Source organism: Ciconia boyciana, chromosome 5 (assembly GCF_034638445.1).
Source record: "Ciconia boyciana chromosome 5, ASM3463844v1, whole genome shotgun sequence".
NCBI lineage: Eukaryota > Metazoa > Chordata > Aves > Ciconiiformes > Ciconiidae > Ciconia > Ciconia boyciana.
In genome coordinates, this window is record NC_132938.1 from 50,996,495 (window position 1) to 51,009,244 (window position 12,750).

At 39.3% G+C, this 12,750-nt stretch overlaps 1 protein-coding gene across 2 annotated transcripts in view; it reads left to right on the plus strand.

Annotated features, from left to right (window-relative positions):
* Nucleotides 1-12,750, plus strand: part of TNKS (tankyrase) — a 145,102-nt gene that overhangs the window by 3,543 nt on the left and 128,809 nt on the right. For both annotated transcript variants that reach the window (XM_072861357.1, XM_072861358.1), the window contains exon 2: nt 8,291-8,515. In XM_072861357.1, coding sequence (XP_072717458.1) covers nt 8,291-8,515 — 225 coding nt within the window. The remainder of the gene's footprint in view (nt 1-8,290; nt 8,516-12,750) is intronic.

Genomic DNA, 12,750 nt, shown 5'->3' on the forward strand with positions numbered 1-12,750 from the left:
ATCTTTCCGCATTTGTGGTGTTCAGTTTTTCCTTTGCAAGTGATTTGAGGGATTCTTCGACAGAGGTACACATGCTTGGAAAGAGGAAAACTCGGTAGTGTCTCAACTGCAGTGTGGATTGCAGGATATTCGGATCTCTGCTACCAGTGCAGGCTTTGGATATTGTCCAGCAGCACCCAAGAATCAGAGTAAGAAGCAGATTCTAAAGACTTGGAAGTGATTGAGTGACTGTAAAATGCAAAAAAAAAATTAAGTGGAGTTATTAATGTATTCACAGCTTTTGCATTCAGTTTTTCCAATGAAAACTAGCTTGCTTATAACTTAAAAAAAAAAGACAAGTAACTGTGGTAGGCATGAACAAAGGTATGTTTGGCTCAAGGTTTTGTCTGTACTGGTGGACAAAAGCAGATGTCTAGGGAAGAGTTATACACTTGCCTTCTTCATATGTGATACTGCTCTGAGTACTCTTCCTGCAGTTTGTAGCTTAGCAACTATTTGAGCAAGACCCAGTTTCGACATGTTAGTGGAGGCTCATCCTGTGGTAAGGAGTTCCACTGAATAATTGGACTGTTAACTTGTATTAAAAGTAACTTGATTCCTCTTGTATTTTCCAGCCTCTTCACTGGAATATCTTGTGTTCTGCTTAATGGTTCTCTTCTTCAAACTGCATTGAATGAGACAAACTATTCCACTCCCTTGCCTTTCCACTGCACTCCTTGTTTGATCTAAAGATGTGTTACCTCTTTTCCTTGAGAAAGATCTTAACTGTCGTTGTTGATTTCACCAGATTATGAACATCTTTACTGTATTATGTGCCCCTCACTAGTTGAAAAAATTTTGTTATGCCCATGCTGTCTGTTCTTATTAACTGGCTTGATAATCTTGCTTTTGGCGATGTTGTTGTCACATAGTTGACAAAATACCTTTTTAGCCGGCATAGCCAAATTAGTTGGTGGTTCTGTGCCTATGTGAGAGGTAGATTTTTTTTTTTTCCCTTTGGGGAATGCTACTGACTTTTTATTTTTTAATGGTTGGATGATTTCAGTCTATGTGATGATGTGTCACATTTTAGGTATACTTTGCGTGGGGCTTTTCTCAGCCTACATATTTTTTGTGAATCATTATATGGTTTGCAGGGGGGCTGCCTGTATTGGTCCATTGTGTTTGAAGCAGGTTGGGAGTAATGCTTTCATGGCTCTTTTTTTGTGTGTCATCCTCCATTGATAGTACTTGCATACCAAGGTTGGCTTTCCAAGACTTTTCTGCCTTTAATATGCCTAGATGGGGAGGACTCCTGTGACCTTTTATCTGAAATCCCAGTTTTTTCCCAGAGCCAGTAGGAATTCGTGGGAGCCGGCTTGGTAACGGACTTGCTTCTTCCCTTCTGAAACAAGGTTTAGCCTTACAAAAGGATATATATGTATTTGCTGCTGACACCTTGATTCATATGTTTTTAGACCTAGTCCTTGGTGGTAAATCATTAGTAATAGCACCTCTTTCAGAAATGACTAGGTGGATGGACCTGATAGAAATAAGCTGAGTCCTAGCTAATTTCTTCAAATAGCCACAGTTGTAAGCTTGTCCAGTTCCACACCCATTTAATTAGAAGTTTAACTTTTTTTTTATCATGAAGTTAGCCCCTCAAGTTCTTAGGAAACACATTCTTTTAGCTTTACAGCTACTCTCTATATCCTTGGGTTAAACACTAGAAAGAGAGTACTAATAGTAATTGCTGAACTGTGGCTTAATGCCCACTTCTGTACTGAGGTAGAGGTTTCCAGAGTGGCTTTTGGAAGGTATGGAGTTGGGATCACAGGGTGAAGTGCTCTTGGTGGTATCAGCCCAAACTCAGGCTTGGAGAAACCTGATTTAAGTTGAGTTGTTAGAGCATCAGTGATATTCCTTGTTTTCTTTCTGCTTGGGTCTAGAGTAATGGCAAAAAACTGTTTGGGGAAGGTAGTTTTCTGTAAGCATGCTTTTGATTGCACTCGTAGTAACTGTTGTTTATGCAACTTTAATCCTGAAGGCAAAGGGATCTCACTTGGGTTGGAAAATAGTCAGTGGTCAGAGTTTAAGAAGAGAGCTCATCAAGTTGATTTGTCAACTAGCAAGCTGTAAAGCATAAAAATGCAAGCTGCTTCAACATGTGTAAGTGAGATAAGCAACTGAGGCGGCAGAACTAATATAACTAGCTACTGAGTGTTCCTTGAGGGAGAGCCAGCAAATTACAAGTAGTAGTTGGTAACTTATTATATACACTTCCACTCTATGCAGAGACACATGAATTGACTGCTCCACCTATGGTGCAATGTACAAGTTAGCTTAAATTGCCCTGGAAGGCCTTGCTTGAGATGCCATTCTTAAACTACTCTGACTGGTTTTGTTGCAGTTGCCTGATACATCCTTGCCATAGAAGAGAAGTCTGATCTTACTTAACAGTTGTTTGTAAAGCTAAGTCACTGATCAATTCTGCCTCGTGCAACTTAAAGTAGGGGTAAACAATTTTCAGCTGGATTCATATGCATAGAATGAAGAGTGCAGATTGCGTAGTCAATTAGGAAACATCCTGGCAACCTTACAGGCTCAGAGCCTGCAAAATGCAGACACTTTCATGCAAAAAGATGAATTGATAAATTACTGGCCTTGACTTTGGAATTCCTTCTTTTATGTTTTTGTAGCATTTGTAGTACGTGAACTCTGTTGGTTTCACAAGCATATTACTTCCCAGGAAGTTTCAGCTTGCTTGCTTTCTTTGTGACTGGTAACTTGTTCTCTTGAATTGTCTTGCAGTACTTTGTGCAATGTATTGTATCTCCTTCCTGTTTAAAATCCTTTGAAGGAATTTACAAGAGGATATAAATGCAGAATCTCAGACCTTCAGTAATACTGAACCAGGTGCCCTTTTTCCCAGCTTGAAGGCTCTTCAGTTTACTCAGTTAAATCACTCAGTTTAATTGTGTTCTGTCTAGTGAAGTGGGAGAAGTGCTGGTGGCTTTTGGAAGACCCGTCTTAGGGAAAAATCTGGTCCCAGAATGTGCAGTACTAAAGCAAAGAGATGTACAATGACTTAGCTTGAACTTCTTCCACCCTTTGCTTACAGTTTAAAACCATTCTCAAAAGGTCGTGTGTCTCTAAGATGTATGCTTCTCCACTTCAAGGGCTTATATTCTCATATGAGCTATGTTTAGTGCTCTAACAAGTGGGATTACATTTAATAAGAGCATCTTTCCTGCTTTGCCTAAGATCACAGTAATACCTGCAGGTGTGCTTAAGCTGTGAGTATACACTTTTGTAAAATTTAACTCCTTTTGGAGTCAATGTGTTCTTAAGAGCAGGCAGGTGAAAGGAGGAGGAAAAATGCCTAGTGAGAGTTAGAAGTCTTCCACGTGATAAGTTAAACTCTGCACATAACAGCAGCTTTGCAGAGGTTGGAATTGGCATTTGGAGGAGTTTGTGCTATGTTGTGATCAAGTGACATTAATTGGGCAACAGTACAGCTGTACTTAAACTGATCAAACCGACTACTTGATGTATTGTACTCACTGGGGAAAGCATTCTTCTGATTTTAGTGGGAAATCCATGTATTTATTTGGTTGGTTTTTTACCAAACTTTCTGAAAATGAGTCTTGAAATTGGGCAATGAATTATGTGGCTTCTGGGAGTATTAGTAATTAAGTGTCTGTAAACTGTTACCACGTGAAGGCTTGTGACTGAGTGCGGGTTTAACACGGAAGCCCTAACCAGAGCACGTAACAGAGGGTATCAACTGATGCTCCTCTTGCTTTCCTTGCATCGCTTCCCTCATCAGTCATTCAACCTGTTCACCCTGTTGCCTCTTGTTACTTAGGTTCAATGCCACAAGAAGAGACGGGACAGGACATGCTTGTGAGCTGGGAGCAGGATGTGTAAGGGGGAGTAGGACAGGTGGTCTTGGCAGTAGTAGTAAGCATTTGGTGGTGTGTCTGTGTGCCGTCTTGTCTGACAGCATTTAAAAGTTTTATTTAGCTTAATTTTCAAGCTGCCAGTTTACTACCTAAAGCCTTTTTTTCTCACTTTCAGCCTAAAGTGATGGGTATAAATCGGAAAAAGGCAAGAATACAGCATTGGCAAAGAACTAGTTAAGTGGTGTTTTCTCTGAATTGTCTGCCTGTCTCTTGATTTATGTAAAGCTGTCATAGCTATGGCCATCTCCTGGCTTTCACCAAGCCTTAGTCTTCAGTTGTTTCTGTGAGATGACTGGAGAAATGAAGAGTCTGTCAGTAACTGAAATTTTGCCTTTTCTTTGGTTTGACTGATGAGTATTTCGCCCTTAAATTTCAGATGTTCTCTTGCTACTGCCTTTTTATAATGGGATTACTGCTTCCTTTCTCTCCTGGACAATATGTTTTCTGAGGTACTGCGACTTGCCTGAAAGTTCTAAATTGTGTAAAGAAGCTAAAATGAGGGCAAAGCTTGTGCATTTTACCTGTGTGAAATAGCCCAAGCTAATCAGGGACCCTGCCCGTGAGTGTGCTTTGGCAGCTGGCGGGTGAATCTCATCAAAACAAGTTTGCATGCTGGGCATTTAAATGTGACTATCCTCCATAGTTACCCTGGTTTTGGATGTTTTCTGTAGGAACCTTCGATTTGATTGTCTTTTGGGATCTTTGATTACAGGTCCTTTCTTGGGAACTCTTCCTAGACTTTGTAAATTAAAGTTGCCCTGGAAATATGCAAGAGTGGGATTTTTAAAGTAATCTTAAATGACATTACATCCGTTCCTTCAGTTTAAACCGAATTATACGTGCTTCATCTGTCACAAATGGCTTGGCATCTGTCTGTTGTTTTTTTACAAATGGTGACCCCGACACTGCAGGAGTTTCAGTAATTACAACTGCTTTGTCAGGTTGGGTCGTGTGATCATTTTAAAGACTTTCTGGCACTTTGTCAATTCAAGTTTTTACAGGTTTGCCTGTGGTGGCAGAGGTGGTGGGGGAAGCTATTCCCATAATTGGTTACTTTTTCTCTGAAAGATGGGTGATTGGTGGGATAAAATCACAGTAACCTTTAGTGTGCTTTTTGAGGACTGAACAGAAGGGCTAATTCACCAAAAACTGTAAAGTGTTTATTGCTGGCATTTCCAAAGATACCTTTATCAATGACCCCATGTCCAGTAATACCTTGAAGAAGTATTTGTGTAGTCCTGAAAATCACAACACTGAGCAATTTGAAAAGGAATTTAGGTTTTCAGGCACTGTCAGGTTATTTTTCCTCGAGAGACAAGAAGTACATGTAAAGCAAATGCTCATGCAGTTTCAGCACTGTTTTTAGTAGTTCAGTCTATAAAAACTAAAGGCCAATAAAATCTGTTGATTTACTGTTTAGTTGAAAGCATTCTTTTCTAATTCTTGTCTTGCTCAATTTTCCTTTGCCAGTCAAATGAACAATATAAACGTGGGAACCTTGAGGGCTTGCTTCTTGGTATTTATGCCCCAGGCCTTTTAGCTTTGCTGTGGGACCAGATACCCTTTGTTTGCTGTTGTACCCATTTAAGCTGTCATTTTCTATTTGAAGGCTTACAGGTGATGTTCCTTGACTGTTTTATAACAGAAACAAACAAACAAAAAATCAGTTTTTATGCTAGAAGCTACAGTCATTTACAGTAGCAGTGGCCTTGCTGACAGTTCAGTTAAGAAAAACGTGTCTTCTGGTAGCAGTTTTGTCATGGTAAATAAATATAACTTTTAATAATACCAGTTTTGATACACATGCTTCCATTTCTGTAGTGTAATTTCTAACGTGAAGTGATCAGTATAATGTACCGGAAAGCTTTGACTCATCTGCAGTGATGGACTAAAATTGGATTGCTGAGTGGGGTGCCAGTCTGGTTGTGGGCCCCTCCCTACAGCTGGTATGGCTCAGCAGCTTGTGGAGCAGCTGCTGAACTGCTGTTTAGCCCCATGTATTAAAGGAAACCCACTTTAGTATCTGCTCAGTGTGCTAACTTGTAATTTGTAGTGGTCCAGCATCTGTGCTGCAAGCAGCTGAGGGCTCTGTACAGTGGGGATGGGGGAATCCTTACAGCTATCCAAAAGTAACTAGGCTGTACTGACGCCCTTGAGCTACGTTACCATACAGGATTAACCGAGGTGTGAACTGCTTCAGTCTGTACTAGATGTGAGCGTCTGTGTGCATATCCATGATGGCTTCCCCAGCCTGTTCTTCCACCTGCTTGCTTGTGTCTCATATAAGAATACTTCTTTAGGCAGAAGTAAAGATGTTGTTAAACTGTCATCAAAACTCTCAAACCATGATAAGCCTCGGTAAAGGGGCTTTTTGTTTTGGCCCTGCCTGCTTTAACCATAGTATTATTCAGCTTCTGGAAGACTTCAGTACTTCAAAAAGGGTGTTGAAGGACGCTGTGCTTCACTGAGGAGACAGTGTAAATTCCTGCAGAATGGCTGGCCTGCAGCTTGACTGAAAGCTGGATGTAGAGTTGTAACATTAGCCTTAACTGGACAAGCTAGCATGGATGCAAAGCTGCTAGATCTGGCTTAGAGATCTCACCGTATTGTCTGTGGGGGAAAAGCATGTTCATTCTGCCCCGTAAGTCTGCGTAGCTGTAACTAGTGCACTACTCTGGCGAAAAGGGGGCTTCACTCATTGAAATGGAGGTCCTATCCAGGGACTGCAACACTGGGGTAAAAAGTTCCGATTTGAGAAGTCTTCATGCATGAGTTGTTGCCCGCTGCAGAGGGTGCTGACTTTTGAGAATCATTTCTGTCACTGTTAGAGCAGCATTTCGCTGTGGCTGAGTTACATGGTCACCTGGGGGAGAACTGACAGCTTCTTTGTTGCTTCCCTTGAGCTTTGTATTTGCCTTCTAGAAGGGAAATAATGTCTTTAGTTTTGTTTTCGATCCGTGATCTGTGGAGTTATTACAGTCTATAAGCTGCCAGTTAGCACCACTGTGGTGGAATTTCACTTGCTACAGCATTTAATTCAGCTGTTTCATAAACATAGTTCATATATGTGGGATTCTTCATACTTAAGCTGGTTGGTATCCATGATTACCAGAAGACACAATAACTCTTAAAGTGACAGTCTTAAAATCTCCAGTGATATTGCTTTTAGCCTTGAGGTTTATAAGAAATGCAATCCAACCTTTGAGATGCAACCCAATACAAAAATGAACACTTGTGTCTTAGTTCAAACTGTCCCTCTTGAGCCTGATACCTGATTTTTGTTTCTGTCTTCTAAGGCAGTGGTCTCTGAAGTGGAGTGTTCCACATATTTCGTTGGGGTGCAGGAAGAAAAGATATTTTGTACCATTAATAAATACAATAGAAATTTTAAAACAGTGTTTATTTCATCTTTAGCTCAGCCTTTTAAAATTTCTATTTTTGTGTATGTTTATAATCTACATAATAGTACAGTAGTGCACATATATGATTTATGAATTTATACATTTATACATGGGGGGGGCATGATCAAATTTTTTACTGATGGGGTGCACAATCAAAAAGTTTGGAGACTGCTGCTCTAAGGCATTTGAGGCAATAGGAAGCACTTTTGGGCACTAGAACCTTTCCAGGTTCATTGTGGAGAACAAGCTAAAAGTATCAGGGCCTGGCATGCTGATGCAGGATTTTGAAGCACGTTAGTTTAATGATGCTGGCTTTATGGTGATGTTTTTCCTGGCCATAAAAGAGGATGCATTCCTAGGCTGAGACCTTCCTGAGGCATTATTTCCCAGCTGAGGTCTCAGTTCTACTTAGCTGTAACTTCTCTCTCTGTCAGTTTGTCGGTTGGAAGTAGTCAGACTCTTTCAAAGAGTGAGAATGTAGTTTGGGTTGAGGTAAGGTTGTTCTGCTTGAGGACTGACAGTGTCCTTCAGTGTTTACTAATATGAGGTCTTCTCCAAGATGAAGACCTATATCAAGAGATAGTATGTAAGATGCTTGCATTGGGTGTGTACAGAGTATACTAAATTTTTAAAATTAATACAAAGCTTTTCTTGAAAAAGAATGGCAAGCCTTTTGTAGAACTTCTTAATGAGATAGCGTGGCAGCCAGTCAGGCTGATTATAATACAACACTGTTCACCTCTGTCATGAGTGTAAGTGCATCTTCCAGCTGTTGTTTGAGCAGGTGAATACAGTCTCACTTTATGGTAAAATGAACCAAAAAGTGGAAGAGGGTCATGAAGAATAATATCGTTTGATGTCTGTACGTGGGACTAAGTGAACAGTTATAAATATTAAATCATGTTGTTTTACCAGACAAATGAACAGAAATATGTTCTCTTACAGGTTTTGGAAGGAAGGATGTTGTAGAGCACTTGCTACAGACAGGAGCCAATGTTCATGCTCGTGACGACGGAGGGCTGATACCCCTTCACAACGCCTGTTCTTTTGGTCATGCTGAAGTGGTTAGTCTGTTACTGTGTCAAGGGGCAGACCCAAATGCTAGAGACAATTGGAACTACACTCCTTTGCATGAAGCTGCTATCAAGGGGAAGATAGATGTGTGTATTGGTAAGTGTCCATCACTTCTCATATTGAAACTTTACCAGATATGTGTTTTGTGCAGTTGTAATCGTTAATGTGCTGGACTTGAGATGAAAGATACTGGTTGTTCTTAACAGCAACTTCTTTTAAACTAGCAGGTAGGTATGGTGATAGTCATTTAAGACTAACTTTTTCATGGTGTATAATGCAAGCTTTGCTGAACTTGCATCTGGAAAACTAACCTGGGGAGGTTGGGTAAAGACTCCTCGTCTGTTAAATTACAATATTAAAAATCTGAATATGGAAGTTTGTCTTGGTTGCTTTCAAGAAAACTAGCTTCACTAAGTAAAGTCTTTGCTTTTTGGGCTGCTCTGTATGTCATGTTAGTGGTTAGGAAGATGGTTAACCTTTCATTCTATACAGTATGGGGAAACTCATCAGTCCTTTGGAGCTTTCAAATACAAGTTACAGGATACCATTGTTCACAGTGGTTATATATCTTCAGTGTGTGTGCTGTAGCCTGGAGCCAAAGCAATTTCAAATAAAATTGAACACTTCAATCATTTTAAATGTATCTAGAACATACAAAGAGCTTTTCAGTCAGGATGTCTTTAACTTTTATGGTTTTTCTCTGTGTACTTAGTATTACTTTTTTTCTAAATGGGAACTTCTATTTTTATTTTTTACTCTTGGATCAGTTCCTTGAACTTATTTATCAATTCTGGTTCTTCTCACATCTAACTTGAATAAAGTGGTCTGCTCAACGTTGTGTTTTTTATCAAATGTGGAAAGACAAGCTTGAGTTCTACGAACCACAGTTAAGATTACGAACATGAGATTTGTTCTATATGTTATCCAGATAACACAATTTTCAGAATTTCAGATGATGTCTATTTGCTTAAAGACTTATTACATAAAATTCCTGCAGAGAAAGCTATGAAACTTACAGGGCAAGTTCTTGCATTAGCTTTATTGCAATACTTATGTCATTAATTAAAAAAACCCAAAGATTGAAGGAAAGAAAATTGGGGGAAATGCCAAAATATAAATTTTAGTCTATTTCTTCTCTTTACAAGGAATGTGGTGGACTTCATTCATTTCATCTCTGTGTGTGAGGTAAAACATAGGGAGAATATTCTGCAGAAGTTACTGGGTATAGTTCATTGGCAGGCAAACGATTCCTCATGGCCATTTTGCTTTAGTCATTATTCCATTGATATAGTAGGTCCCAATAACAGTCATCTGTGACAATGGTGAATGGAAAAGTAAGCTTAATTCCAATTAGTAACTAGGGTTTTGTATGTGACTTAAAGGAAGTAATTACTTTGGTCTGTTCAGTGCTGGAGTCTGCCTGGCTTTGGGAACTGCTGAATGAAAATGCAAATTAAATGAGAGAACGTTGACAGTAAGAGGCTCCTTTACACCTATAAAGGAGGACTGGGTTTGGTTTGCTTTGGAAAAGATCTGTCTTGCTCGGTCTTTTAAAACCTTGTTATAAAGCAGGAGGGGATGCAGCCAAACACCTTGTGTTCATAGGTGATAGGATGAAAGATGGTTGCAACAGAAGATTTTAGAATTTGGGGAGGCAGCATGGGTAGTGTAGCTTTGGGTGGTTTGTCTAAAGACTCTGTGGTCCTCTTTGGAAGAGGTTGGGCAGGTCAGATCAAGGCAGCAGATGATGTAGTATGTCAATTTTGATGTACAATACTGACAGTAATCTGAGATTATTTAGATCTTATTTCCATAATCAAAGAACTGATGATACCTTTAAAGGTATACTCTAATTCAGCAAGAAGTTGTGGGCTTGGTGAAAGGAAGTACAGAATAAAATTTATGGCTTGTATTACACAGAACTTCATTCTGTGTTCCATGTACAGATTAGAACTGTGACTCTAAATGTTAGATGTTAGACTGGGGGGATGATCCATATATACAAAATATTCAGCATGTGTGGTCAAATCCCAAAGCTCTTCTGCTGTCCGCTGCAGTTGTAGGGTTCCTTGGAAGCACTGAACAGGGCTGCAGGACTAGATGCCATTCTCCTTATAAAGCTACTTGCAGGCAAATTGGAGTCTGGGAAATTTTTAAAAATTTATTTTAAAAGAGCAAGCATGATGCTGTTGTGCTCAGTTACAGATATCCATGTATGTTGTACTTCAGTCAGATATTTGGTCTGTCAATGTGAGAGTTATTACTGAAGGCAGTGTCACCAGTCACTAGATTTAATGTGTACCATAGTATGATGCTTCTTTGGGATTTAGTTGATTCCATAAAACTGCCAGGACATGAGTACAGACAAAGAGTGAGTTTGTTTGCAACTTATATCTAGTGGGCAAGCATGTTTTGTTGTCTTCAGCAAGTTCCTGTTTCTTTTCAATGGTTTTATATATAATTTTTATATTAAGGTCTTCAGCTTTTATCTCAAAGTCTTTTGAAGGAACACATTATACACAAAGCTAATGGAACAATGATTGCTTAGGGCAATAGCTTTCTTGAATATACTATACAGTATATTATAGCTTTCTGGAATATACTATAGCTTTCTATAGTATGAATAGCTTTGAATAGCTTTTGGGAATATACTATACAGTACTAGTATTTACACCTTAAGTGTAGACTGTTACAGTAGATATGATGGAAGAAATTGGCCTGTAAAAAAAAAAAAAAAAAAAATCCCATTCTTAGAGTGTTCCTTTTTAAACAAGCAAGGCGTGGTTTTTAAAAAGCATTAATTGAAGAATAGTCTCTGGAAATTCTGGCATAACCTAGAATTTATTGCTGAACTTAGATACCTGTCTGAAAAGCAATAAACTGTGTAGGAATTAGTCATCTAGCCTCATTTTTGGCTACCTATTCTTGACATCTTCTTCCAGATGATGTAATGGGAGAGAATTTCCCAATTTATCTTCTCTCCTTCCCTTCTTCTGTGCCACCCCAGTCTGTATCTTTTCTTTATCACATCTAGCATAGAACACTGTTCTTTTGGCCACTTTACAGGTCAAAAAGAGACAAAGTGATAACTGAACAGTGTGGAGATGCAGCACATTCATGAATAATGATTTTTTTTTTTTTGGAGGAAAACTCCAGGCATTGAAGCAGAGGGGAAGACCAGCAAAAGCTGGGTAGTGATTGCTCTACAACTATAGAATGCTCTTGTATCTAGCACTAGCCTTGGAATGGAGTGTGCATATTTATGCTAAAAGTACTATGAGTCCTCAGCTGTACAGGTACAAACCCTGCCAGGGTACCCCTGCCAGGGTAATAGGTACAAACCCTGCCAGTGGGAAGCTTATATGGAAATAAGAGTACATGAACTGATGAAAACTCATCAGACTATGCACAAATTTCAACTCCAGGAAACTGTAAGACAGCAAATGACTGATATGACTTCTTGTTCTTCTGTTTCAGTGGTTGCATATTACAATCATAGGGCAGTGTAGGGACTTAAAGGGAGAGAATGCAAACGTCCTGAGTTTAGGAGGAATATGGACTGTGGCTCTTTCAGGTGCCAGTTGCTTTTGTGTCCTGTGTCTGGAAGTGTAGGAGATCTTGGAGGATGGTAAGCAGTGCTCAGCTGGTTTGCTGACCATCTCTTACAATATATTTAGTCACTGCAGATTTGTTTAGTTGCTAAGTAATTGAATCAGTTTGAAAGCATTGTTTGCTATATGTAATCAATTTTTGGACTAAATGTATTGAAGCATGAAAACCAATTGTTAGATAGCATTCTCCCGTATTTATGGCTTCTAGGATTGCTTTATCTGTCAAGAAGATGCATTTTTCAATGTCTGTGGACTGCTTCTAGAGCTAATGAAAAGTGGTTTTGTTCCTCAATGTCACATTTTCTCATGGAATAATGAATGAATGGTGAACTCTGCAAAGTGTGTTTGGAAGAATGCTGCGATGTCAGAGTAGTGACTGTTCTGCAGGTTGGGCTGGGGAGAAAGGATTATGTATTTCTTCATCCGAAAGTCTATACTGCGGTCAGACCAAAAATCCATGTAGCTCACTTTTCTCCAACAATGACACGTAGCAGATGCTTAGAGACTATGAATGGCTTGAGTGTATCCTCCTTTCTCATGGCAATAAGCAATTTAGGAACTTGATAAAGTAGAGGCTGCATCTGGACTGTGTTGCATAGTCATTGGTATACAAAATTTTTGAAAGCTAGATCTAATCACTTTTTAAATGCTGCTATACTTTTGGCTTTGAAGGTGTTCTGTGGCAAGAGAATTTTACAATTTAATAGTCTTGCAGGAAGA